Here is a 27,865-nt window from a genome sequence, read left to right on the forward strand (position 1 = left end):
AGGAGTTTGGCATGAAGATTATTCTCTGATTTTGGTGAATGAACTGTGTTGAATGAGTAGCAAGGGGAACTTGGAAAAGTAGTAGTTGAAAATGGCCAGCGTTGAAATGATAATTAAATGTTCGATTAAACAAAGGAGATGAAAAACTCCTTAAATAGAGATTACAAACGACGTTTCTAAAACTGAAACAATCGTGAACTAAAGCAATAAAACTAAACTTACTAAACTAATTAAAAGACTAAATGGCCATTATAGCAATATAAAAAATATTACTTTTTAAGTTTTATACCCTCCCTTAATGGCCATTCTACTAACTACCCTACAAAAGACTTGACATAATCTACAGATACATTTGGCCATGAATGCATAGAAGGTTGCCCCCTTCTCTTCAGAACACTCTGCGAAATGAGCCTGGTGTTGAGACCCTCTTTGGTTGGACTTATGATCATGGGTCGACTTCTGATCAGCCAATTGCTTTCTACAAAACTTCTCCATATGACCAAGAAACGGAAACCATCCCTCCAACATGATGTTGGGTAATGAAGCCATCCCTCCCACTATCCAGAGACGTGGAAAACAAGATCAACTTCTAAAAAAACTTCACAGTTTTGAAAAACCACGATTTTGCCAAAAATCATCAAAAGCAACAACACCCACGATTTTGTAAAATAATCATCAAATACTTTCTGCAGAAGAAAATTGTTCGCCCTAGCAACCCTAGGTGCAACCCAAAACAAGCTGCAAGAAAACACGATTTTGTGAAGAAATTATTAAACCCTTTGTTGTGTGTTATGCACACCCCACCCTGCTTCAGGGGACCCCTGTTGTTTTTGAAAGTCTACCTAATAGAAACAAAAGTTCAGCGAGTTAAGATCGCACATTTGATAGAAAATTCCCAAAGTCGTCTATCAAAACGTAGGGTACCTATAGGAATATAAGATTTGGTGTTTAAAAAACAAAGAGTCGAGCCAAAAGAAAATCGCGCATTCACAGTGAAATGGCCAAATTTTGGCAAAGCCCTAAGTCGCATAGAGAACCAAAATCGCACAATGGATGAAAAATGTGTGAATTTCATAGGGTAAAATCAGCCGTTTTAAGAACAAACCACAAAAATCGCATACTTTTGCTAAAATCCCAAGTTTACAAACCGAAACAAAGTCGCACGATTTCATACAAAATCGCGAATTTCTCAAGGGCCGAGTTTGTTAGGCAACAAAGTCAAAATCGCACATTTCGTCCAAAAAGCCCGAAATGAAGAAAAGACATTTTAAAACATAGTCCAAAATCGCTCAATTTATCTAAACTTGCCCATTTCCAACATTTCACAAGAAAAAGGGTGTTTAAAGGGCAAAAGGTTATTCTTGCATTTTCCCTAAATGGGCCAAATTTTATCATTTGAAAGGAGGGCGTTAGAAAACCAAAGAGTTCGCACATTTAGGCAAAAAAATTCGAATTTTAAACAAAAAAATCGCTCCAAAAGAGTCAATATGGCCGAAGTTTCCAATATGGCCGAAGTTTCCAAAATGGACGAAGTTAGGCACTTAAAATTTAAAAATCAAAATCACACTTTTAAGTGAAATGGCCAAAGTCTTCAACGTGTGACAATGGAGAATGTTTAAAACTAAGAGCAAAATCGCCCTTTCACGTCAAATTGGTTGAACTTTTATAAGCGAAAGGAGCATTGTAAGTTAGACAAACAAACATCACCCAAAATAGCTAAAATGCCCGAAGTTTTAAAAACTTAAGGCAAACGTGTATGCAAGCAAACCCACAGTTCCGTGACTCGCAGCGAGTCACGCGAGTCAGCGGGTCGGGTGACCCTGACCCAAGCTCGGACGGGTCAGGGGGCGTGACTCGCCTGACTGGCCGAGTCCGAGGGTTGTGACCCGACCGGCGTCACTTAAAAAAGTGCAATCAAAAAACAAAAAAAATATAACATTTTTTAATGATTTTTTTTTCCATTTCCCTTTCTTATAACCCCAAAAGGGATTGGCATTCACTTTTATGAGTGGAAGAGAGGAAAAAAGAGAGGAAGAGAGAAAAATAGGAAGCCATAGTTTTGCAACCAGCTAAGAGGAAGAGGTGAAAAGCTTGCACAAATCACATTGGGGCAGCACTACAGTTGCATTGAGAGCATCAAGGAGTCCATAGAAGCTCATTTCAAACACTTCTCAACAAATTTGAAAGAGGTAAGTGCTAATTTTTATTGATTATGTTGGTTTTTTTTCTATATTTATGGATTTTTCGTTTTGTTGTTATTTTTTTTTTGAGTTCAACTTTCCAAATCTATATTGCATACTTCAATTACAATCAGATTAATAGAACAATAGCATAGCAAACCCTAGATTTTTTTTAAAAAAAAATTGTATACATGTATTTACAATTTTTTCCTAGGTTGCCGGTTCCGGTTCCAGTTTGAAGAACCCGGCACGCCGGTACAACAAAATTTTGAAAAGGGGTTTGAGTTCGTTTGGGTTCGTTAGTACAAAAACATGTAAGTACCACTAGCTATGAGCATCTTTCTTGGATCTATGACGAAGTGCATCAACACTTAGACCATTCCCATTTGCAAATTCTATGAACTCATTTGTAACAACATCTCGCAAATCATCATCGGGATATAGTCTAAGAAATGCTGCCTTGTACCCATCAGATACTTCTAGATCTCTCCATGGTGGAATCCTTCGTGGTTTATCAAGAAACTGATTGCTATAGTACTTAGGTGTCAAGGCATAGGCAAGAAGATGCAAAGGAGTGGTCATCTTATTCCACCTCTCTACAATAATTACTTCCAGTTCTTTGAAGAATTTCTCTTGAGGATCATTCTCTTTTTCATTTATAGTGACCTTTATTTTTTCAAGCATTGAATCAATTCCATCATAAATCTCACCTATGCAAGGCCTATCCATGTCTGTATAGCGAATCATGCTCATGATGGGCTCAATGATACTTAGGAGATATGTAACAAGATCCCACCATTTCTCATTCAATATTCTATCCCTAATTTTTTCTGCCCTCTCAGTGCTACTTTGCTTCCATATAGTCCAATTGGTGCTGATCACCATATTGCATAGTGCCACTCTAACTTTCACAAGTCGTCTTAAGACGATTGTGTTTGATGCAAAACGGGTCTCAGCAACCTATAACACAAATTAATGCCAAATGATTAAAAAATAAAGCCAAACTTTAAAGAAGAATACACAATATAGCTTACACAATGATATTATTAACATTGAAAATTTAAAAAAATCAGAAAATGTAAAATTAAATTACTATTTCACTTACCTTCAATAGCTCCAAATTCGAATAGGTTCTAAAAATCCCTTGAGACATGTGGTGGTTTGTGATGAACATCTGGATGTCCTCAGCCTCTGCATACACATCTCTGATCCATTTTATTTTTTGCCCAACCCTTTGTAGCATAAGATTGAGTGAATGTACCGCACAAGGTGTCCAAAAGATGTGATCATAGCGTTGCTCAACCAACAAACCAGCAGCTCTACAATTTTTTGCATTGTCCGTTATGACTTGGACAACATTGCGGGGTCCCACAAACTCAATGGTAGAGATGAGAATTTCTGCAATAAATTGGCCATCTTTTATTTGGCCCTCACAATCCACAGCTCTCAAAAACATTGCCCCTTTAGGGGACACCGCTATGTTGTGACCATTTCACACATCGCCCCATCGCAAATGGGGACCCCCTCTTTTTGCTTGTTTTTCGCTCGTTTTCGCTTTCGTTTTTTAGGGTTTTGTTAGTCAGTTAGTTGTCTGGATTTAGGGCCAAGCCTTAGGGTTTTAATTTCCGTCTTTTCAGGCCAGAATCCAGTCTTTTTGAGAGCTTTTGAGCTTCTTTTCTAGAATGCAAATTTTGATTGCAATGATTTCGCCAAAATAGTCTAATTTTCAATTGGAATGTTCATGCAGAGCTTAAATTTGTCTAAGTGTTGACCGTCAATGTGAATTTTTGTCCGATTGAATATTTTGACCAAATTTTGACTTTTTTGAATTTTGTTCCTGGGCATTGGAATTGATTTGTTTTCACCTCGTGAAGTGTTAAAATGTGAAAAATCTTGTTATTTTGACCTGTAGGAGCAAAATCGCTCCTGTCCCTCAGTGAAGGACGAGAGCTCATTTTCAAATACCTCATCATCCTTGCAGAGTCCAGACAAATTTTACGTTTGAAGTGATGGAGAACGGCGAGATCTTTCTATTGAATATAAATTGAAGATTTTTGTGAGCACAGAAATGCCTCCAGGAGGAAAATCGCTCCTGTCCCTCAATGAAGGACCGGAGCTACAATTCAAATTTCGCCTTGTCCTTGCAAGATTTCGAGAGCTTAATGATTTGAGGACGTCCGAAGGCAGATACTTTGCCCAATGAATATAATTTGAGATGCAAAAACGAAGGAGAATGACCTATATTGACCAAATCGCTCCTGTCCCTCTCCAAGGGACCAGGGCGAAGTACCTTGTAGCTCTCGTCCCTCTCCCAGGGACCAGAGCGATTTCCTTCATTATGCAAAATCCAGACAAGGGTCAAGGCAAGTTTACGTTCAAAAACAAAGGAGAACATGAGATGAACGCATTGAATATAAATTGAAGATTTTTGGGACGTCCATACCAGTGTTAAATGCCTAGTTCGCTCCTGTCCCTCAGGAAGGGACCAGAGCGATTTTTGATATAATTGCTTTTCTTGCAAAGTTACAAATGATGTCAAGGCATGGACGAATGGAGTAGAGCATGACAAATCCATTGAATATAAATTTGGAAGGTGACAAAGTGAAATGAAGGCCACAAGAGCAAGTTCGCTCCTGTCCCTCTCCAAGGGACCAGGGCGATACAATGGTTGTATTGCTTCTTGTTCATGTTTAAACCGATCCAAGTCAAGACGAAGGGTGGCGAAGACATTTTAGGGCATTTCCATCAAGCGCAAGGTTGTAAAGGTCATCACATGGAAGGAATGTGCACTCTAAGACCCAGATCGCTCCTGTCCCTCTCCAAGGGACCAGAGCGATACTTCCATTAAGGCATCGATTTCAAAGGACAAGCAAATATTAAGTTACCAAGAGGACTTAAAGGACGTCATTTCACGCAATGAAGATAATTGCAAGTTGGTAAAAACAAGAACAAGCTCGCAATGATGAACTTCGCTCCTGTCCCTCAGGAAGGGACCAAGGCGATGTTAGATATATTTGATCAATTCATGCAAGATTTACGTAAGGACAAGATTTCGCAAAGTCTTAGAGGGTCCACGGAAAGGTAGAAAGGTGATGCATGAAGATTTCAAACGTTAAATAATCACCAAAATGGACCTAGGGACCATATCGCTCCTGTCCCTCTCCAAGGGACCAGGGCGATTTGCTTTGGATCCCTTGTTTTGCTTCAAGATCAAGCTAAGTCAAGACGTCTTAAGATAGCATATGGTCCAAGGCATCGTTTGAAGACAATTCGCAAGGGTTTTGAACGTCCAAACATCACCAAATAATGTAAAGGCATCACATCGCTCCTGTCCTTTGGACAAGGACCAAGGCGATACTATCAAAACACTCACGCTCCTTCAAAGATCAAGGCGAAGCAAGGTTAGGAAGCGCGAAGGACAACGTTTGAAGGACATTGCAAAGGAGATCGAAGTTTAAAAGTCGCCAAGATCAAGGAGAAATCATGGATCGCTCCTGTCCCTCTCCAAGGGACAAGGGCGATGGTCCCTTTAATACGTCCAAACACATAATGAAGACAAATGGAATAAGCGCGAAAGGAATGAGCATAGATGTTGTTCGCCCTACAATGGAAGTTCGAAGGTCAAAGATACAAGATGAACGTGAAGACATGGAGATCGCTCCTGTCCCTCTCCAAGGGACAAGGGCGATGTTAGGCAAAACACATGATATTCTTTGAAAATCACGTTAAGACAAGGACGCACAAGGTTTTAAATGACATTTGGAAGATGATACAAGGAAAGGATCGTACCAAAATGGAGAATTTCAAGCAAAAACCTTAGGATCGCTCCTGTCCCTCTCCAAGGGACCAGGGCGATAATGGTCATAAGATGCACTTGCTCGCACAAGAAAGAAATTCAAATTCGAAGGACCACCAGATGATCGATTTGGAACGTGGAAATGAAGGAGTTAAACGTTGAAAACGCAAGAATCAAGACCAAAATCATGGATCGCTCCTGTCCCTCTCCAAGGGACCAGAGCGATGAGGTACGTCCCTTTATTTTCATATTTTTTGGCGCCAAATTAAACAATTCAAATTTCCTTAAATGCTAAATCGATTTAAAATTTGAAAATCTTATTTATTTAGCAATTAATATGGCGTTAAACATTTATTAATTATTTTGCCTTTATTAAAAATCGAAATTCTCATTTAAAAAACGCAAGGCATTAATAATTAATTATTTAATTAATAAAAAATCGATTTGAGCGCTCAATTAGGTAAGTCGGCCTTGTCATTTCATTGCAAATCATTTAAAAAAATGGTTTTATTTTTATCAAGTCGGCCTAAGGGGGGAAGGATGAACGCGCTATATAAGGGGAGTGGAATTATCATTTTCTACATCATTATTTTACCTTCCTTCATGCGAATTGAGAAGAGGCGAATATAGTGCGAGTTTCATTCATCCAAGGGTGGCGCGCTTAGTTATCAAAAGGTGGTGCAATTTCAAACCAAAGGTGGCGCTAATATCATCAAGTATAGAGTGCGAATTTGAAGACCAAAGGTGGTGCGAATTTGAAGACCACACCCAGGCAAACTTGGGGATCCTTCTAAGACCACGTCGAAGGTGCGAAACTTGGAGATTTGTTTGTGCGAACTTGAAGATCCATTTGAGACCACGTCAAAAGTGATAATTGAAGATCACGTTCTCTCCAGAGGTGGCGAAGTCAATTTTGAGGAGATCATATTGAAGATTACTTTATACCTCAAATTTTGCCTAGGCAAATTTTGTTTTTGCATTCTAGAGTTAGCTCTCTATCGAGGTATGGCGCTTTAATTGTTATTGCTTTATTCATTCATCGTCATATTTCAAATTTTGATATTTTGATTCTTGATTTTCTCTTGGCTCAATCGTTGTATTTTAGGAAATGATGGCTCTAGAGACTTATCATGAGGTTTCCTAAAATTTATCTCTCTTATTTACGTTATTTATTGCAAAATCTATTTCTTATAATGAAATGTTGTGTAGGTATGGCGACCCCAAAGGCGGGAGCATCCACCAGTCGCTCGGCTCTCATGAAAGAAGATCAGAAGACCGAAGAAGTGGAGACCAAGATCGTGTCTAAGTGGAGCAACATTGGAGATACCAACTTGGGGAACTTTAGCACGAAGAAGTTCCGAGAGGTCCCTTACATCGGCAAGCCATCGCCTGTCGCCCGGAGAATAATAGAGAGTGGCATCATCAAGGCGGCCGGTTTTCCTCCAGCTATTCAGTACCACGAGTTGATGATCGAGTGTGCCCGTCATTACAATCCACAGTCCAGGACAATTGTGTCCAATGAGGGAAACACTTTGGCGTACCTTTCAGAGGAAGCCATAAGTGAAGCCTTCCATCTTCCAGAGCACAGGGACATGATATACAAGAGCATTGAAGGAGCCAGATCAGTGTACGATGATGATCCAGATGCTTGCCTAAGCATAATCAACAAGAACTGGCTACTTAAGAGTCGTCCCCGTCTGAGCAAAGTACCGAACACACCACACAGGATTGATTTCCAGGAGGAGTACAGAGATTTGATTACCATGCTCAACAGAGTTACAGGAGCACCTCATGCCTTCTATTTTGAGAAATGGATGTTTTACTTCATCCAGGTGATTGTTCAAGGAAAGGGTACGATACATTGGGCTAGGATAATTAGCCATTGCTTAGACGTACAGTTGAGAAGACTCAGGGCTACTAAGTCCTTCCACATGAGTTCATACGTCATCTATGCCTTAATCAGGAGCGTTGAGTACGCAGGACTACCTCACAGAGGAGTGATTGGTAGAGGACCCGGCGAGGTCAGAGTTTGTGAATCCTATACCTACTTGCATCATCCGCCAGGGAAGAACTACAAGTTAATCAATGATACTTTCACGATGAACATCACAAGGACGTTGCAAGGAGGGATTCACAACAGATTATCTCAGGATGCCCAGGAATTCATCAAGAGGTACGGTGCTTGGTTCATTCAGTTTCCCAAGTTCACTTACATTAGAGTGTATGGATGTCCTTTACCTCCATACATGTTGCCGAGGTACCCGACAGATAGAATTGTGTTACTTGAAGTAACAAGGCAGTTGGCAGCATATGTGAAGGCATTCAGACACAGACATCAGAATGGAGTTCAGGTACCTATTATTTTGGGTAATTCAGTTGAGGTATGTCCTAATGTCTTAGCCATGGATGACGCAGAGAAGGAATTAGCCTTGTATCCTTTTTCATCTTTTGCTTGGAGGAATAGTTTTGATCCACTTGGACATTTAGAGGAGACGGTCGGTAGAAGATTTAGACATGAGTACCAAATTGAAGATTTTATGATGAATCTCCTAGATGATCTTGAAGTGAAACGTAAGATACATTCTAGATTGCCTTTGGATTTCATCAGGAAATGTAAGATTTACAGAGTAGCCGACCAAGCTCAGGACAACGGCAGGCACATCCAATCTTCATATGATAGAGAAAGCAAAACAATAAGTTTGAATTGGAATGAGCCCGAGGCCGTGGATTTAGATGATTTGATGGCACCAGTCTTGTCTTGTACTCGCAGATGGGTAGACGTTCAGCATCAGAAGTTGAGAGAACAAGGCATAGCCATGTCTTTTACTTTGGAAGAAAAGCCAGCCGAAGGTGGAGCCAGTGTTAGTGAAGGCAATCCTAATCCTAGGAATTCAGGTGAAGGTAACCTTCGATGTGCCAGTGAGGGCAATCTCCATTCGAGAGGTTCGAAGAGAAAGGAAAGATCAGAAAAGAAAGAGCCTTCCAAGAAAAAGCAAGGTGCCAACAAAGATCAAACACCAGGTACTTCTTCCAGACCAGAAGATAGAACAGTTCGAGTGGAAGAGTCCATGGAATCGATGGTACAGAATGACAGACAGGAGGAAGGACAGGCACAGCATGTTTTATCCGATGGATCTCTCCAAGACTATGATTTAGAAGAGGATAACGAAGTAACATCTCCTCCCAGACAAGAAGAAATAGTACATAAAGAGATTCAAGTTCAAGAAACAAGATCGAATATCCCAGATTGGTTGAAGGAAAGATTGACTAAGGTGATCGTAATTGAGGACGAGGACAGTGCAATTGATTTAGAAAGCCTCGTGGGACGTTCACATATGACAACAGAGAAAAAGAAGGCTACAAAGATGTCCAAGATGATTCGAGATGAGACTGGATCTAGAAAACTGCAGATAGCTACACCGGCAGCAGACAAATATGAGGGTGAGATCCTAGCAGAAGACTATCATATACAGACTATTGAGTTAGGCCCATCTACAGCAGAGCAGACTTTAGATGATGCCACCGACACATTTGAGGCATTGAAGGACAAGCTTAGAGAAGAAGTAGAAAAGAATAGAAAGCTTGAGAAAGAGGTCGGTGCATGGAGGACATATTTCAGTCACATCAATGAACCTTTGGGACGTCAGGATCCAGTTAGATCACCATTGCAGGCATTGCCCCTTCAATCAATCAATGAAGCAGAAAGATTCAGGAACCTGGTCCAGCGTACATGTAGTTGGATGGATAGGTCTCACACGGTGGCCATAGAGTTTGTTACAAGGATGTCGAAGATCACCCACCAGGCTATCCAAGTTCTTGAGATTATTCACAGATTGATGGCAACAGTAGCTGCATTTGCTCATACCAAGGACGTTGTCATCCCTGTCTTGAAAGTTATAAGACACACATCCAGAAGAATTTTAGCACAAGAGAGGATCTTAGAAGGTGATTCTCACAGTTTGTTTCAGTGGTCAACCTTGCTCCATATAAAGAGTGTTCTCTTCGAGGACATCAGTGTTAGATGTGGTCAAGTTGAGGAGGTGATCAATCCGATCCAGGACAGAGTATTTGAGGTACTTCGTACCATTCTTGGGAGAAGGATCGAGGTCGAGACAGATGTGGATATACAAGAATTTGAGGATAGAATCAAGATCATCTTTCGCAAGGACGCAGATGTTACAGATGAGCAGTATGATCAGATGTATGCCACCATGCTCTTGATTGATAAAACAAAGGAACTTGAACCTACTTGGGACACAGCTCTTCTAGATGCATTTGATCAGGTTATCCACTTAGAAGAGAGTATCAAGAATCTTCCCGAGATTCCAAGCACAGAAATCGAAGGAATCGTGACAAAATTCATTGCATATGCTAAGAAAGAGAATTGGAAAGGGAATAAGATTCTAGATGAAAGGTTGTTACAGATGACATGACATCTTGTTTCTCATTGGTTGATACCTCCTAGATTTTTGTGCCAAATTTAATATTTGGCTATGTATTTAATATTGTTCAGTAAAAAGGAGGTCATTTGTAACAAACCCTAATTAGGGTTTAGGTGTCATGATCTTGTCCATTGATTTGCTTTCAATCTGGACCTTTCATTGTAACTGGGGATGCTTTTTATACCCCCATTTTTCATTTCATTTGAGAATAGAAAAATAGTGAATAAGTGTAAGAGATAATAGTTGATGTAATAGAGAGATTAGAGTTAGAAACAATTTTATTTTGTAGCAAGATTGAGTCTTGAAGAGAGAAATTCAAGCAATTGTAGTATATGATGACTTGGAAATCAATAAAATATTGAAGTTATGGTGTTTTGTTGCAAATTTCATAAGTTATCTTCATGGTTGTTGGATGTACTTGAATCACGCTCAATCGAAGTAGTTGTTAATTTGAAAGACTAAGTGTGAGATTTGATATTTGGTAGGATTCGCTATCCAAACCACTAGCTTCTTGCTGATTGTAGGAACGCCTTGCGTGGTCGACTGGAAAACATTTTGAGTCCTTAACCTTCAAGCATTTTCGCATCTAGGATATGTACCTTCGTAGTAGTGTCCTTGGTCTTTGATGCATTGAACACCATTATTACCTTAGAAGATCGCACTAATTTCAATTGAGTTGTTATCTTATGGCAAAATTGAAGTTGGTTGAGTCTTGCCAAATCTCATTCATGCTAAGTCGTTCATAGGGTTAGGCTAGATTAGACTTACTTAAACCCTGTCCTTTTTCCATTTTTTGAAAGTTCCTTTTAGTTTAGTAAAATCTTCGAACCTTTGAATCCGTAAGACACCTTGGAGGAAACAGCAAATCACATCATACCACTAAAAAAGCTTGTCCACACGTGGAGATCCCACTAAAAGAACCTTCGAGTCCATCTAACTGATCCTTTTTGCAGATCTTCAGCAGTTAGAGACTATTTTCTCAAGAGAGGATAAGATGCCTATTGGTATTTTATTCTGTGTATGATTGTGTACAAAATACACGTCAACACGCTATGACATTGATCAAGGGACGGTTTTTAGCATCTTTCCACCCATCTGAAACAATTGTTACACCTGTCTCAACCCATGAATCCCTTATGGGTTTCAATGCATCTTCAACCCTCTTCACCTCTTTCTCCAATAATGTTCCGCGTACCTTCTCATAACCAGGGCCCTTATACCCTCTTGATGCCTTATTAACACTTTTTATCATTTGCTTCCAATATGGGGAGCGAACAACATTGAATGACAACCCATTTGCATAAATGCACCTTACTATATCTTGATCAACATTGTCTCTACTCTCATTTTGGAATGCGGTTTCTAAAGGCCCCTTTGTTCTTTTACGTGTCAAGGGTGGTTCACTTTGAGGTTCATTTGTGGCAAAGAAGGGGTGGTCTTCTACTACAATACTAGGATTAGAAGGGCCTTGCATTCCCTTTGTTTTCTTTGATGCGGTTTGGTTCAATCTACGGGCTTCCCTCTTTTCTACCGCCGCATGCTCCCTAATATATTTCATCACTGTCTCATCTGGTATAGGTTTACCATTTTTTCCAGGGCATTTTTTGATGCCTCTTCCTTTTATTCCACACAAATGGCCTACCACCCGATAATATGAACTATTACGTTCAATATCACATCCATGGCATTTCCAACGAAATCCCCCACCTCCCGAAAGTTGTTTTATAATGTCCACATATTTCCATAAGGGAGAATTTGGATCATTTCTTTGTTTTGCAATTATTTGTTCATTGCCAATGGAGAAAGATGTAGATGCCATTCTAGTTCCTATGGCAAGAAATAAAATAAACATATTCAAAAACAAAAACTAAATAATGCAAAAAAATTCAAGTTTCATGTTTGACAATTTGTGAAACAAAAATAGTTGGAAAAAAATGTTTAAAAACCTACCTCTTGCAGCCAATGGAAGCTTGAAAATGTATGGAAATGATACTGCAACTCTTCAACTCCTCCTCTTTGATCTTGGAAGCCAAATTTTGTTCAACCTTTCTTCAACCTGCTCTCATAAAAGTTTTGTTTGCAACACAAATGAGGTGAAATGAGTCAATAAAATGTTTTAGAAGTGTTTTTTAGGTTATAATTTTCACTTTTTACAAGGCGGAATTGAAAAAAAAAAAAATTGCTTTGTTTTTTGACTTTATGGGCTGCCCAACCGCCCGGGTTCGACTGGGTCCGCCCGGGTTCAACTGGGTTCGACCCCAGGTTCGACTGGGTTCGACCAGGGTCGAACCCACCCTGGGTTTTTCAAACCTAGGTCAAACCGGACTCGTACCATGGACCCGGTCGAACCCGGAACCGTACCAGGGCGTCCCAGGGGCGAACTCGGTAAACTAGATTTTTTCTAAAAAAAATCTAGGGTTTGCCGATTTTTCTCAATTCTTAATTTCTTTCTCTTAAATTTGAAAATTTTCAAGAAAAAACACAATGCACAAATTAGTCTTTGCTGATTTTTTTTAATTAGTTTAAATTTAAAACTTTGTAAAAACAATGCTCAAATGGTGATTTGTAAAATTGTCTTATCGCAGCAACCCTCACGTTTTGAAAACAATTTTTTTTCCTAATGGCTCATCCTAATCCTCCACAACCTAAGCCTAGGAAACATGGTCAAAAAGATGAAGCATGGAAATACATTGAAGAATTTCTGGTAGACAAAGAAATCAAACCAAGTGTATTTTTTGTAAGGAAATTAACCATGGGGGGGTAAATAGATTGAAATATCATATTGTTGGCATACGTGGTCATGATACTGAGCCTTGTACCGAGGCACCTCCCGAAGCAGTCCGTTTTTGTTACGTCCAATTAGAAAATTTTGAAATACATAAGCAAACAAAAAAAAGACAAAGAGAGGAGTTATGTCATATTGGTTCCCCTCCACCCACATCCGCATCCACATCCACAGCTGCATCCATAGGTTGTGTTGGAGAGGGTTCTTCTATGCCTCCCTTTCGTCCTAGTGCTAGTACTTCTATTTCTGCTCCTACTAGTCACACTTTTGGTCGTAGAATGCGAAAATCCAAGATAGACAATTTTTTTGTACCACGCACTACTCCTAGCGCACAGCGCTCGCTTGAGAGCATGTCTTGGGACAAGGAGGTCCATGATGCAAGAAGAAAAGCAATTTGCAAGTTTTGGTACTTCTGCAACATTCAATTTATTGCAGCCAGGTGCTTTTTTATTTGATTGTTTTAAATTAAAATTTAAAATTTTATGGTTTGAAGTTGAAAATTGAAATTGAAATTGACCTTTTCTTATTTAATCTATTTCAATTTGTGACAGGTCTCCTTATTGGCAAGGCATGATTGATGCAGTAACCATTTGTGGGGCGGGGTTTAAAGCCCCTAGTGATACTGAGTTGAGTGGCCCTCTCTTGTTGGAAATGGTGGAAGATATGAAAATTGACCTAGAGGAGCACCGCCAATCTTGAAGCCACAAGGGTTGCACCATCATGACAGATGGTTGGACTAATAGGAGGAATAGAACACTCCTAAATTTTCTTGTTTCCAACAGAGGTGATTGATCATTTTACTTCTCTAAATGCATTGTGATTGAAATTGAGTAGTTTACATTCTAATTTATTGGTAATTAATTTGTTTTATTTTCAGGATCCACCATGTTTTTGAAGTCCATTGATGCTTCCTCACATGTCAAAAATGCGGCATACTTATGTGAGGCTATTGAGGAAGTTATACATGAGGTGGGGGAAGAAAATGTGGTGCAAGTGGTGATGGATAATGCAGCAAGTTATGTTGTTGCAAGTAAACTTTAAAAGTTTTCTTTTACGTTTTAAGTTTAAACTTTTAAACTTTTAAGTTTTTAACTTTTAAATATTAATGGTAAAATTTCTTGATACTTATCACATCTAATTCTTTAACTAATTTAAAATTGGTACAAGAAAACTTTTGATGGAGAGGCACCCAAAAATCTTTTGGTCTCCATGTGCGGCCCATTGCCTTGACCTCATGCTGGAGGATATAGGTAAGCTTGGATGGGTGAAAGAATGCGTTGAAAGGGCCAAGAATATATGCAAATTTATTTACAGTCATGCATTGGTCCTTAGCATTATGAGGCAATACATGGGGGAAAGGGAGTTGGCTCGTCCTGGTATAACGAGATTTGCCTCAAATTTCCTCACATTGAAATCTTTGATAAAATCAAAGCTATCTTTGAGGCACATGTTTGTTGGTGAGGAGTGGACTTCCTCATCCTATGCTACGACCTCTACAAGGATGGATGTAGCAGATTGCATTTTTATGAGCCAGGTTTTTGGACCCCTTGTGCAAAGATCGTGCAAGTAATTTTATAAATTTATATGCATATTTTGGTTTTGTTTGCATTGTGCAACTCTGCAATTTTTCTTATTTTCATGCACATTTGTGACTTAACTATTTTTGTTTAACATTATTTGCAAGTCACTGAGCCCCTAGTAGTTCTCCTACGAGTTGTTGATAGGGAGAAGCCCGCTATGGGCTACATATATGAGGGCATGGATAGGACCAAGGAGGCCATTAGATCTATATATGCTCGAGTTGAGGATAAGTATAGGCCCATTTGGGACATAATTGATAGAAGATGACATAACCAACTTCATAGGCCCATCCATGCAGCAGCTTATTACCTCAATCCATCATTTCGTTTCCGTGCTGATTTCAAAGTGGATGGGGAGGTTTTTAGCAGGCTATATTCAGTAGTACAACAAATGGGCACTGATACCACAACTACACTACTCGAGATGGATGCATTTAGTAATGCAGTGGGGGCGATCTTTGCCAGCCAATTGTGCAAAGAGGGTCGGACAAAATTGCAGCCAGGTAGAAAATTCTAAAGTTTATGACATGCATTTTAATTTTTCATTTTATAATCTACCTTGAAAGTTGGAAATGAGACTAATGTTTTTTTCTTTTCCTTATCTCAAATAGATAGTGGCAAATGTTTGGGCCTTCAACCCCAAACCTTCAAAAAATTGCCATCCGCATATTGAGCCAGCCATGCAGCACTTCTGGATGTGAGCGCAACTGGAGCATGTTCGAGCACATCCGACGAAATAGATTGTCTGTGGAGAGGTTGAATGATCTAGTATTTGTTCATTACAACCTCCGTCTCAGGACCAGACAAATTTTGGATGCTAACTCCTCTCCGATCACTCTAGAGGAAGTCGACCCGGAGTCCGATTGGCTCACTGAGTCCACTGATCCAGTCTTCACTGATGAGGACCTTGAGTGGGTTGACTAGGCAGACAGAGAGGCTGAGGCTGTGGCTATGGCAAAGGAGGAGGATAGAACACGAGCAAGCACAACACCTATGGCTACTCAGACTGGCACATCATAGGCAAAGACTATGGCTACTTAGTCATCCAGGACCTACCTTAGACGCCTTTCTAGGAGGCAGATAGACAAGGTTGAGCCAAAGCCTGAGCCAGAGACTTGTTTTTGTTTACACTTTACAGTTACATATATGTTCGGGAACATTTGAAGTCATGGATTTTATATACATTGGACAACATTTATAACTCTATATATCTATGTTTTCTAATTCCTTCAACTACAATTTACATTTCTACACATGTGATGGATGTATGTTTATGTATGTAATCAAATTAGCTTCTATTTGATGATGTTATAGTGTCTTTAAGCTTAATTCAATAATGGCTGTATGAAACAAGTTTTAAATCGTTAAAAATCTCTAAATTTCAAGGGTTTTCTTATTTTGCCGAGTCCTTGCCGAATCACGAGCCGAGTCAGCCTTGCCGAGTCAAAGCCGAGTCCGAGTCTGGGAACTTTGAGCAAACCTAAAATGGCACAAGTCGAAACAGGAAGTTCGCTCATTTTCACTAAGATGGCCGAATTTCATTCTAAAGCAAGGAGACATTTAAAATGGAGGAATAAAGTTGTGCAATATGTCCCAAATGGCCGAATTTGCAAAATGTTCCTAGGGATCGAGTTTGCATTCCAATTCAAAGGATCGGGTTGTTTTAAAGTGAAAGTCTTTCATCTTCATCAAAACAAAACCCAACATCGCCTTAAAAATTTAATGTTTGTTAAATTAATTTATTTAATTTTTCAAAGTGATTAAATCAAGTCGAAAGTGATTGCTTACAAATTGACGACGTCGAGAAGATAGGATCACGATCGAGGCCGAGAAGCCAAAAAATGCAGAACACGTTGCAGAGCTAAAAACGAAACACAGAGATACGTGCCACCATCTGAACCACAAAGTTGAAGTCCACCAGCCAGATCGAAGACAAAGAGCACACAGAATGCTACAAATATGCATTCTCAAAAATATATAGCCGGAATTAATTCCAAAAAGTCAGCTTGCAAAACTGAATTGTTTAATGTACATGACTACTTGTGGGCCCCGTCTAATGTATTTAAAATGAGGGGACACGGGTCAGTTATCTCCAACTACCAAATTAACCGAACTGATGTCAAATAGTGGTCGGTAGTTGAGAAAGTAGTTGGAAGGACAACTGCAGAATTATTAGGCATGGGTTAAAGCTGCCAAGTTCTAGAAGGCAGAAGATCAGGGTCCTTGGATACAGTTCATCCTGGCCTTTGATTTAATTTGTAAAATCTATAAAAGGCAGGATGCCTATCATTGTAAAGGGTTAGAATAGGTTAGATTTTTTTAGACTCTTAGAGGTTAGAATTAGTTAGATTTTGGTAGTTAGATGTAGTTTGCAGATTAGGAGTAGCATAGAACTGCTGCAGAAATTGTTGTAATATCAGCTGAAATCAATATATATGAACATTGAATCTAGTGTTTGTTATTTTTGGTTTTATTTTGTTTGCATGGTTTCCTTCCAGCTAGTTAGAAGTAAAGTTCAATGATTTCAATGGTAAAATGTGGGGGGTATTTGATGCATTTCAGGTTCATACCATTGGGGACCTACTGATTGTAGGTCACTGTGCATGGTTAGTCTAAACCCAAGACCATGCTTAGTTCAACTGTAGGTATCCGTTTTAGATTACACCAGAATTGGGTGCCTAGATGAATCCTCGTAGTCTGAAAATCCGTTTATCCTTTGGAGCTTGCACCGTTCTTGTCGTGTTGTGAGGATGTCTCTAGCGAAACAAGAATTGGTTTATCGAAATTTGTCTACCTGTTGCATCAACTGTTATCATCACTGTCATTAGGATTCCTAAACCCTTTCCCTTTTGATTTTATTTCGCAGTCTGAGAATCGCAGCATCATTAGATGTGGACCAGCTTGTTGTAAATGCATGGCCCCTTGTGTTTCTAGCAAAACACATCAAACCGCTGAGTTATCCCGCAGTCATGACCTAACATTTGGAACCTTGAGGTTGTCCCCTTTGATCAACTAAAGCAGCATTAGGGAGTCCTTACACAAGAGAGGATAGAACACTCAGCAAGAACATTCTATTCTACGTTGACGACTTTAGCCACGTCAACACCCTTGATGCAACACTGAAATTGTTAGAATTTTTTGTCATTGATGTCAAATCAAAATGAAATGATCAGATTTAATCAGAATGAATCACTGTATATTTGAATGAAATGATCAGATTTAATCAAATTGACTCTTTGAATTAAATGATCAGATTGCATTATTGTTGTAAAACAGATAATAAAAGACATTAACATATTGCCTGATGAATTGAGATTGATGGCAGCAGTACCTGCTGTTTGGAATATGTATCAATTCGCATGGCTGCATCTTGTTGATTGAATTTCTTATGTTTGCAAATAGAATGATCCATAATCGAATCCTTAACCAGTCAATGATTGCATTCAAGAAGTCAGGTCTGAATATGTGTATTATTGTAATCTGATTGAAATTCTTTTCTTTTATATTTGATCATTTGTGTTGGCTTCAAACAATATAATTTTCAGATGGCATGCCAATCTTTGGAAGGGATTGATAGTCTTTATCATTTATCATTGATAGATGGAGGTTGTTTGATATGGTTTAAGTTTGTTACTGACCTGTACAAACAGACAAAATGCAGTTGGGTGATGTGGCAATTAACTAAATGGTGGTTGGAAGTAGTTACAAGTACAACTTCCTCCAACCACCGAATAGTATTGAAAGAGGAGGTTCAATGGAAGGGAGTAGCGTGTGTGATATGAATGTCAATGAGAAATCTTTGTGAGCATTGAGAGCAATTATAAGTGATGATAAAAGATCACTTTTAGAAGAAGTGCAATTTGAAGTCTGATAAATATATATAAGATCTGGGGAGAACATGCATGCTGAAGGCACAGTCATAAGAAAGAAAGGTAGTTTGTTCAAAGGTCAGGTATAACAATAAGAGTGCCTTGTTTTATTTCTCTCAAATCTGTTCTAACAATAACAGTGCCTTGATTTTGTTTTCTAAATCTTAGACAAGTGTGTTTCAAAATTTACTAATAACAGAGAAGTTTCAAAGATATACTTGCAGATATATTCTTCCTGATTGTATTCAGTTTGCAGAGAAATATTTGGAGTTAGTTTTGATAAATCTGAAATCTTTTCAAAGAGTATATGTCTGTCCACTCATAAGGAGTAGTTTTAGAATTTGTAATCAGTTGTAACAGTTGATTGTAATATTCTTAGAGTTGGTGCTTTAAGAATTTCAGAGTTGGTGCTAAAATCAGTGTATAAGGGAATTGGTGATTCCTTGAGTTTGGTTCTCTAAAATATTATAATTTCTTCAATCGTGAGGCTGGATTAGGATAGTGGACCCTAGCAGCATTTCTCACCATGGTTTTCCCATCCTCGGTTTCCACAACCTTTTGTGCATTCTTCTCATTGTGTGGTGTATCTTTCCGATTTCAGTTTGGTGCTTTCATTTCAGAATTAAGTTCATAAGCTTTGAATAAGTTTTTCAAAAGAATCAATTGGATAGGAATTGAAGTTTTATTTACTAATGATTCACCCCGCAACCCCCCCCCGCTGCAATAATGGCAAGAACTAAAAACCTTCATTTTTGTGAAAAAGGGTAAAAACCCCAAAAAACAGCAAACAACCTTCATGATTTTTTGTGGAAAAAAAATCAAAAAACCCTCCAGCAAAAAAAGAAACCACAATTTTTCAAAAAATCATGCAAAACACACAAATCCTCACAATGCGGTCAAAGCCCTTCATCATGCGATAAAACAAAAAAACACGTCGCACGGAAAACAGGTTGCAACCACGGCAAACAAAACAGCCCATTGTGACCTTCAGAAAACCCTCCATGATTTTTATGGAAAAAATAATGCAAAACCCTTCCATGATTCTTTTGTAGAAAAAAATTTAAAAATCAGAAAAACCCACCATGATTTGTTTTGGAAAAAAATCAGAAAACCCATGATTTTATTAAAAAAGCCAGGTTTGAAACCCTCAATTTGAGAAAACCACAATCTTTCATAAAAAATCGTTTTAAAAAACTTCTGGAAATAAATCCCAGGTAATGAAACCACAAATTTTATTAAAAAATTTGTCAAAAAAATCTTTCTCCACTTTGATACCATGAAATAATAATTAAATGTTTGATTAAATAAAGAAGACAAAAGACTCCTTAAAAAGAGATTACAAACAATATTTCTAAAACTGAAACAATCGTGAACTAAAGCAATAAAAAGAAACTTACTAAACTAATTAAAAGACTAAATGACCATTATAGCAATATAAAAGCATTACTTTAATAAGCGCATTCATTGTGAGTAGAATTGAGGTGGAGTCCACTCATATAATTGAAGCTTCTTAATAGCTGCCTCTCTTTTGCTAGTGTGTGGAGCCTACTGCTGTGTTGGGCGCTCAGAAGGTGGATCAGAATTAGTTTGGTTGGCTAGTGTTGATTTACCATATTATCCTCTGTTGATGTTTGGCCTTGTTGCTGCTGAAGATATTAGATGCCTGTGCCAGCATATGAAAGAGCAATGTACAGCCTTATGCTTGTAGTTTGAAGTCTTGAATGGAATTAACGTTAGCGTTGTGTACTTGTTCTCTGCTGAGTGTATTATCTGCTATCCAAATCCTTGCAGTTCAGTGAACTAGTTTATGGAACAGTTTTACCTTGCTTATCACGTTAGATAATTTTTATGATACCTTGCATATTATTGAAACAAACATGAAAATCTGATTTTAATTTTGTGCCCTAGATCAGCAATCAGATTTATCTCTTTTAATTATGCCCTAGTTTGTTAATCAGATTTGTAATATTTTATTAAACCATAATTCAGTAAACTCAGAAATGAAACAAGTAAACAAGAGACAAACGCAAATACCTTGGGAAAACCTCCAAGGAGGAAAAACCCAGCATTAAAGACCCACAGGTCAGATTATATATTCTCTCTTAATTGCACAAATACAATGTTACCGGGTTCGCCCCTGGGACGCCCTGGTACGGGTCTGGGTTCGACCGGGTCCGTGGTACGGGTCCGGTTCGACTTGGGTTTGACCAGGGTTCATAAAACCCAGGGTGGGTTCGACCCGGGTCAAACCCAGTCGAACCCAGTCGAACCCAGGCGGCTGGGAAGCCCAAAAAGTTAAAAAACAAACCAAATTTTATTTTTTTTTCAATTCCGCCTTTTAAAAAGCAAAAATTATAACCTAAAAAACACTTCTAAAACATCTTATTGACACATTTCACCTCATTTGTGTTGCAAACAAATTTTTTATGAGAGCAGGTTGAAGAGAGGTTGAACAAAATTTGGCTTCCAAGATCAAAGAGGAGGAGTTGAAGACTGATTTTAGAAGCTTCAACAAGTGTTGCAGCATCATTTCCATACATTTTCAAGCTTCCATTGGCTGCAAGAGGTAGGTTTTTAAACATTTTTTTCCAACTATTTTTGTTTCACAAATTGTCAAACATGAAACTTGAATTTTTTTTCATTATTTAGTTTTTGTTTTTGAATATGTTTATTTTATTTCTTGCCATAGGAACTAGAATGGCATCTACATCTTCCTCCATTGGCAATGAACAAATAATTGCAAAACAAAGAAATGATCCAAATTCTCCCTTATGGAAATATGTGGACATTATAAAACAACTTCCGGGAGGTGGGAGATTCCGTTGGAAATGCCATGGATGTGATATTGAACGTAATAGTTCATATTATCGAGTGGTAGGCCATTTGTGTGGAATAAAAGGAAGAGGCATCAAAAAATGCCCTGGAAAAAATGGTAAACCTATAACAGATGAGATAGTGATGAAATATATTAGGGAGCATGAGGCGGCAAAAGAGAGGGAAGCCCGTAGATTGAACCAAACCGCATCAAAGAAAACAAGGGGAATGCAAGGCCCTTCTAATCCCAGTATTGTAGTAGAAGACCACCCCTTCTTTGCCACAAATGAACCTCAAAGTGAACCACCCTTGACACGTAAAAGAACAAAGGAGCCTTTAGAAACCACATTCCAAAATGAGAGTAGAGACAATGCTGATCAAGATATAGTAAGGTGCATTTATGCAAATGGTTTGTCATTCAATGTTGTTCGCTCCCCATATTGGAAGCAAATGATAAAAAGTGTTAATGAGGCACCAAGAGGGTATAAGGGCCCCGGTTATGAGAAGGTACGTGGAACATTATTGGAGAAAGAGGTGAAGAGGGTTGAAGATGCATTGAAATCCATAAGGGATTCATGGGTTGAGACAGGTGTAACAATTGTTTCAGATGGGTGGAAAGATGCTAAAAACCGTCCCTTGATCAATGTCATAGCGGTGTCCCCTAAAGGGGCAATGTTTTTGAGAGCTGTGGATTGTGAGGGCCAAATAAAAGATGGCCAATTTATTGCAGAAATTCTCATCTCTGCCATTGAGTCTGTGGGACCCCGCAATGTTGTCCAAGTCATAACAGACAATGCAAAAAATTGTAGAGCTGCTGGTTTGTTGGTTGAGCAACGCTATGATCACATCTTTTGGACACCTTGTGCGGTACATTCACTCAATCTTATGCTACAAAGGATTGGACAAAAAATAAAATGGATCAGAGATGTGTATGCAGAGGCTGAGGACATCCAGATGTTCATCACAAACCACCACATGTCTCAAGGGATTTTTAGAACCTATTCGAATTTGGAGCTATTGAAGGTAAGTGAAATAGTAATTTAATTTTACATTTTCTGATTTTTTTGAATTTTCAATGTTAATAATATCATTGTGTAAGCTATATTGTGTATTCTTCTTTAAAGTTTGGCTTTATTTTTTAATCATTTGGCATTAATTTGTGTTATAGGTTGCTGAGACCCATTTTGCATCAAACACAATCGTCTTAAGATGACTTGTGAAAGTTAGAGTGGCACTATGCAATATGGTGATCAGCACCAATTGGACTATATGGAAGCAAAGTAGCACTGAGAGGGCAGGAAAAATTAGGGATAGAATATTGGATGAGAAATGGTGGGATCTTGTTACATATCTCCTAAGTATCACTGAGCCCATCATGAGCATGATTCGCTATACAGACATGGATAGGCCTTGCATAGGTGAGATTTATGATGGCATTGATTCAATGCTTGAAAAAATAAAGTTCACTATAAATGAAAAAGAGAATGATCCTCAGGAGAAATTCTTCAAAGAACTGGAATTAATTATTGTAGAGAGGTGGAATAAGATGACCACTCCTTTGCACCTTCTTGCCTATGCCTTGACACCTAAGTACTATAGCAATCAGTTTCTTGATAAACCAGGAAGGATTCCACCATGGAGAGATCTAGAAGTATCTGATGGGTATAAGGCAGCATTTCTTAGACTATATCCCGATGATGATTTGCGAGATGTTGTTACAAATGAGTTCATAGAATTCGCAAATGGGAATGGTCTAAGTGTTGATGCACTTCGTCATAGATCCAAGAAAGATGCTCATAGCTGGTGGTACTTCCATGGCACATGCTTCCAACACCTACAACCCCTCGCTATAAAAGTTTTATCACAAGTAAGTTTAATTAATTAAAATTTTTAATTTACAAGTTTTAGTTTATTTATAGTTTACTTTGTCTTCATAGGTTGCTAGTAATTTTATTTTTATTAATGTATAACTTTAATTGTTTACTTTGTCTTCATAGGTTGCTAGTTCATCTGCTTCAGAAAGAAATTGGAGCACATACTCTTTCATCCACTCAGTAAAGCGCAATAGGCTGCTATCAAAAAGAGCGGAGAATTTAGTATATGTGCATTCCAACCTACGTCTTCTTTCACACAAACAACATGACTACACACAAGGGGAAACAAAGATGTGGGATATAGAGCCAGAGCATACTGATTTGGATGCTCCTGCTTCTCAGCTTCTTGCATTGACACTTGATGACTCGGAAATTGAACCAACTTATAGTGCAAGTGCAAGTGGCATTGGCTCATGTAATGTCAATGTCAATGAGGATGAGGAGGAGGAGGAGGAGGATGAAGAATTAGATGATCCATTTGATGATTAAACTTTAAGTTTATATTGTTGAAAGTTGAAACAATGATACTTGAATATTTTGTCATTTTGATATTAAACTTGATGTATATGATGCTATTATCAATTATGGTATGATCATGATGCTATGATTACAAGTTTATGTTTGTTTTGTTGTTCATATGATGCTATGTGACATGCATATTTTAATTCATGCTTATAGGCTTTGATATATATATATATATATATTAAAAAAAAAAAATTTACATGTTTTTGTACTAACGAACCCAAACGAACCCAAACCCCTTTTCAAAATTTTGCCGTACCGACATACCGGGTTCTTCGAACCCGAACCCGAACCCGAACCCGAACCGGCAACTCAGCACAAATACAATACTTAGCTTGCTTCTCCAGATCTGATCCCTTTTGTATGTCAGATCTGCACTTCTAAGCACTTCAAGTCTGCACCAAAAGAGGCCTATATCCTCTTGGACAAGTTCACACAATCCTTGGATAAATTCGCACTTTTATTAGCAGAGCTAATTCGCTGATTGCATTGATGATTGAATTGTGTTTGCACTTTAACTTTATTTATATGGATCTTTTGACCAAGGTTGGCACCAATTTATGTTTTGTGGCGTGAGTCCTTTTTGGTGTAGCGTGGAGGATGGGGCTGGACTTGTCTTGGGGCCACGCTACCCCTTAAGGATAGGACCCAGTCCTAAATGGGTTCGGATGTTGCCTTAAGGCAATCCGAACCCATCTTTCCCTAGTTATAAACAACAAGAAGGTGGATCAGAATTAGTTTGGTTGGCTAGTGTTGATTTACCATATTATCCTCTGTTGATGTTTGGCCTTGTTGCTGCTGAAGATATTAGATGCCTGTGCCAGCATATGAAAGAGCAATGTACAGCCTTATACTTTTAGTTTGAAGTCTTGAATGGAATAAAGGTTAGCGTTGTGTACTTGTTCTCTGCTGAGTGTATTATCTGCTATCCAAATCCTTGCAGTTCAGCGAACTAGTTTATGGAACAGTTTTACCTTGCTTATCATGTTAGATAATTTTTATGATACCTTGCATATTATTGAAACAAACATGAAAATCTGAAACACACTTCTCTACAATCAAGAAATATCTTCATAATGAATGTTACTTGAAAGTTGAAACTATACAAGCAGCAATACACTGAAAAGACAAACAAAATCTCTTAACTTGGCAATCCTGCAAACTGCTTGACAAATTGTCAGTGGTAAAATAAGTGCAAAAAATTGGTAGTAAACCAGGGGTAGCACGCTATATGTTCCTGCAATCATCTGAAATCTTACAACTATGGTGAGGTTGTACGTGGCATGTGCACCCATCCAAGAAGTCCTTGAGCTTGTCGATCACCTCAATTTACTTTAAGATAATTTGAGATGGTATTTCTTTTGTTAATAGAATGGTAACTAAATCCGAAATCAATTAGAATTTTAGACCTGGATGAATAACATTTTAGGTTGTATTGAATTGGAATTCCAGTGTGGCCACTGGGGGTGAAGAGTAAATTCTGCCAAGGTTTGAATTTTTAGAGGCATCAAATCAAGGAATGAAGCCCAATGCAACTCTGAGGCAACTTTAGCAGAATAGGTACCCCTCAGGCTCAGACCTCAGCTCTAAGCCAAATGAAGGTGAAATGTTTCAATTTGTGGCAAATACCAGGCATATTAAAAGCAAGTTCTTACAAAAACAAAAAATTATGTCTCATGGAAATGCTGAGTATTTTCCATTTTATAATACCTTAACTGCAGAGTATTCTGTAAGTGAGTAGTCTAGCCACAAATTAGTTCACTTAATAAAGTGGTCTTCATGTTAATGCAGATTCCTGTGAGTTATGCTGATATTTCCCATTTTGTAATATTTTTAGCGTGAATTTGTCTCAACTTTTAAGTGAAAGGTCTAACAATAAGATTGGGTATTTAATAAAGTGATCTCTAAGTTAATGCAGCCTGGGGAATGTTGCCTGGCGAATGTTACAAAGTCTGCCGGTTTCTCCCTAATTATAAATCTTAATGTAGAGAGGAATTAGTTTCAATAAACCTTAGGTAATTGTTCGGGTCATGGCTTAGGCAGAACCCCAATATGAGGTTCAATAACTCCTTGCAAGAACAAAGAACGTTTTCTTTTCAGTTTTCTACTGCAAGGGTTTGACCTCATGACCAATCTGTAGGAGGAATAAATTAAATTTGAAACTTCTCAGCTAACTCTGAAAACTATACCATGACAAGCCACCTTTTGCATATCGGAGTTGACCCCATGGTATGCTGGTAAAAGCATGGCATGTCAATACTGCCACGAAGGATCGAACCCCCGGAGGGAAGGAGGAGAATGGAAAGGAGAGAAGAAAGGGAGGACGGCGGCTGTGTTGGTGACGGATTTGGCGACGGCAGCAGCGACAATGGTTGATATCTTGACGGCAGCGGCAGTGGCAATGAAGATGGAAGCAATAGAGATTGACGGCGGCAGCAGTAGCAATGGAGATGGAGGCAGTGGAGACAACCTTGGTGGTGGTAGCTATGGGTGGAGATGTTGCTAGTGGTGGAGACAGTGCTGGTGGTAGAGACGGTGGTAGAGATGGAGATGGTGCTGGTTGTGGAGACAGTGCAAGTGGTGGAGACAGTGCTGGTGGTAGAGACGGTGGTAGAGATGGAGATGGAGATGGTGCTGGTTATGGAGACAGTGCAAGTGGTGGAGATGGTGGTGGAGATGACGTTGGTGGTGGATGATCGTGTTGCTGCTGGTGGTGGAGGAGACACTGAAAATGGTGGTGGAGGAGGCAACACTGGTGCTGGTTGGGGAGGAGGAGACAATGGTGGAGGAAGAGAAGGATGTAGTGAAGGAGGAGGAGGACGTCATTGAGAGGAGGAGGAGGAGATGCTTTGATGCCAAAGATGAGGCCCCCCATTTGTGGTCTCACCTGGAGCTAGGGCCAGGCTAAAAATCCTAGCACTTCACCAATTAAAAAAATGGTCACCTTTTGCATATCATAAGTTCATTTTTTTAAATGCTAAACAAAAACCCCAACCACCCTATTCCACATTGCCTTGTTCTTACCTCCAAATATAAGGGGAGACTTGAGAGGCTCTGGTATACAAAATTGCTCCAATTTAGAGACAGTCCCAGCTACCCTTGCATGCTCTTCTTTGCTTAGCATGGCACCTCTGTCTGTTCCTTCCACCTATAAAAAAAAACTCAATTCCTTGTTTTATTTACTTCCTACAAAATTTGCTACAACTGTTTAAAGGCTTGCACAGACCTTAATTGAAAAAAGGCTTCTAAAACGACCTGTGATATATTTATAAAACATCAAGTTGGTTTATGAAATGGGCTTATGATGATAAGGGCAGAGAATGAGATACCATGGAAAGAAGAGAGTCTACAAGTTCTTCTGCGCTGTTTTCAGTCTCCTGCGCTGCAGTAGAAGATGCATTGAGTTTAAACACACATGTTGCAGATGTTCTAAGTTGAGAAATGTGAATGAATCCAAATGTGTGTTTCGAATTAGGTTTCCCAATACAGAGCCCATTGCTATGTGAAATAGGAGGAGGAAGGATACACACTTTGGTTGGGATATTAGTTTGCAGGGAATGATGACATGAAAATAAGCAGGAAATTACAGCAGCCATAGCTCGCATAGGTTGATCATCGACCCAATTGTTCTTCCTTCAAGTGATTTTTGCAAAATATTATTTTGTTGTGAGAAAAAATCTATAAACTTGATTTTATTGGATGTTAATTTCGCAACGTGGATAAGGGGGTGGAGGGAAAGTGTCATCGAGAGTGAACAGAACTTTTATTTTCGAGTGACGACCAAAATAATAATAATCCGTTTTAGTTTTTCCTTTAAATTAATTAGTAATAACTAACTGTTCGGTTGTGGTTAGTATTGCATTATTTCTTTCGTTTTGACTTTTATACGATAGAATTTATAAAAGTGCTAAATTTGATGATGTGGATAAGGCAATCGTTTTATAGGAAAGTGGTATTAATATACATGATTATTTTAATTTTTTATTAAATGTTCAAATTTTTC

At 38.7% G+C, this 27,865-nt stretch overlaps 1 protein-coding gene across 1 annotated transcript in view; it reads right to left on the reverse strand.

Annotated features, from left to right (window-relative positions):
* LOC131048400 (probable plastid-lipid-associated protein 8, chloroplastic) overlaps positions 1-27,600 on the reverse strand; it is a 138,029-nt gene extending 110,429 nt beyond the window's left edge. The window contains exons 1-2 of the mRNA XM_057982354.2: positions 27,192-27,600; positions 26,887-27,010 (exon numbers count right to left, since the gene is read on the reverse strand). Coding sequence (XP_057838337.2) covers positions 26,887-27,010; positions 27,192-27,467 — 400 coding nt within the window. The 5' untranslated portion in view covers positions 27,468-27,600. The remainder of the gene's footprint in view (positions 1-26,886; positions 27,011-27,191) is intronic.
* Positions 27,601-27,865: the final 265 nt, after the last annotated feature.

Source organism: Cryptomeria japonica, chromosome 8 (genome assembly GCF_030272615.1).
Source record: "Cryptomeria japonica chromosome 8, Sugi_1.0, whole genome shotgun sequence".
Classification (NCBI taxonomy): Eukaryota; Viridiplantae; Streptophyta; class Pinopsida; order Cupressales; family Cupressaceae; genus Cryptomeria; species Cryptomeria japonica.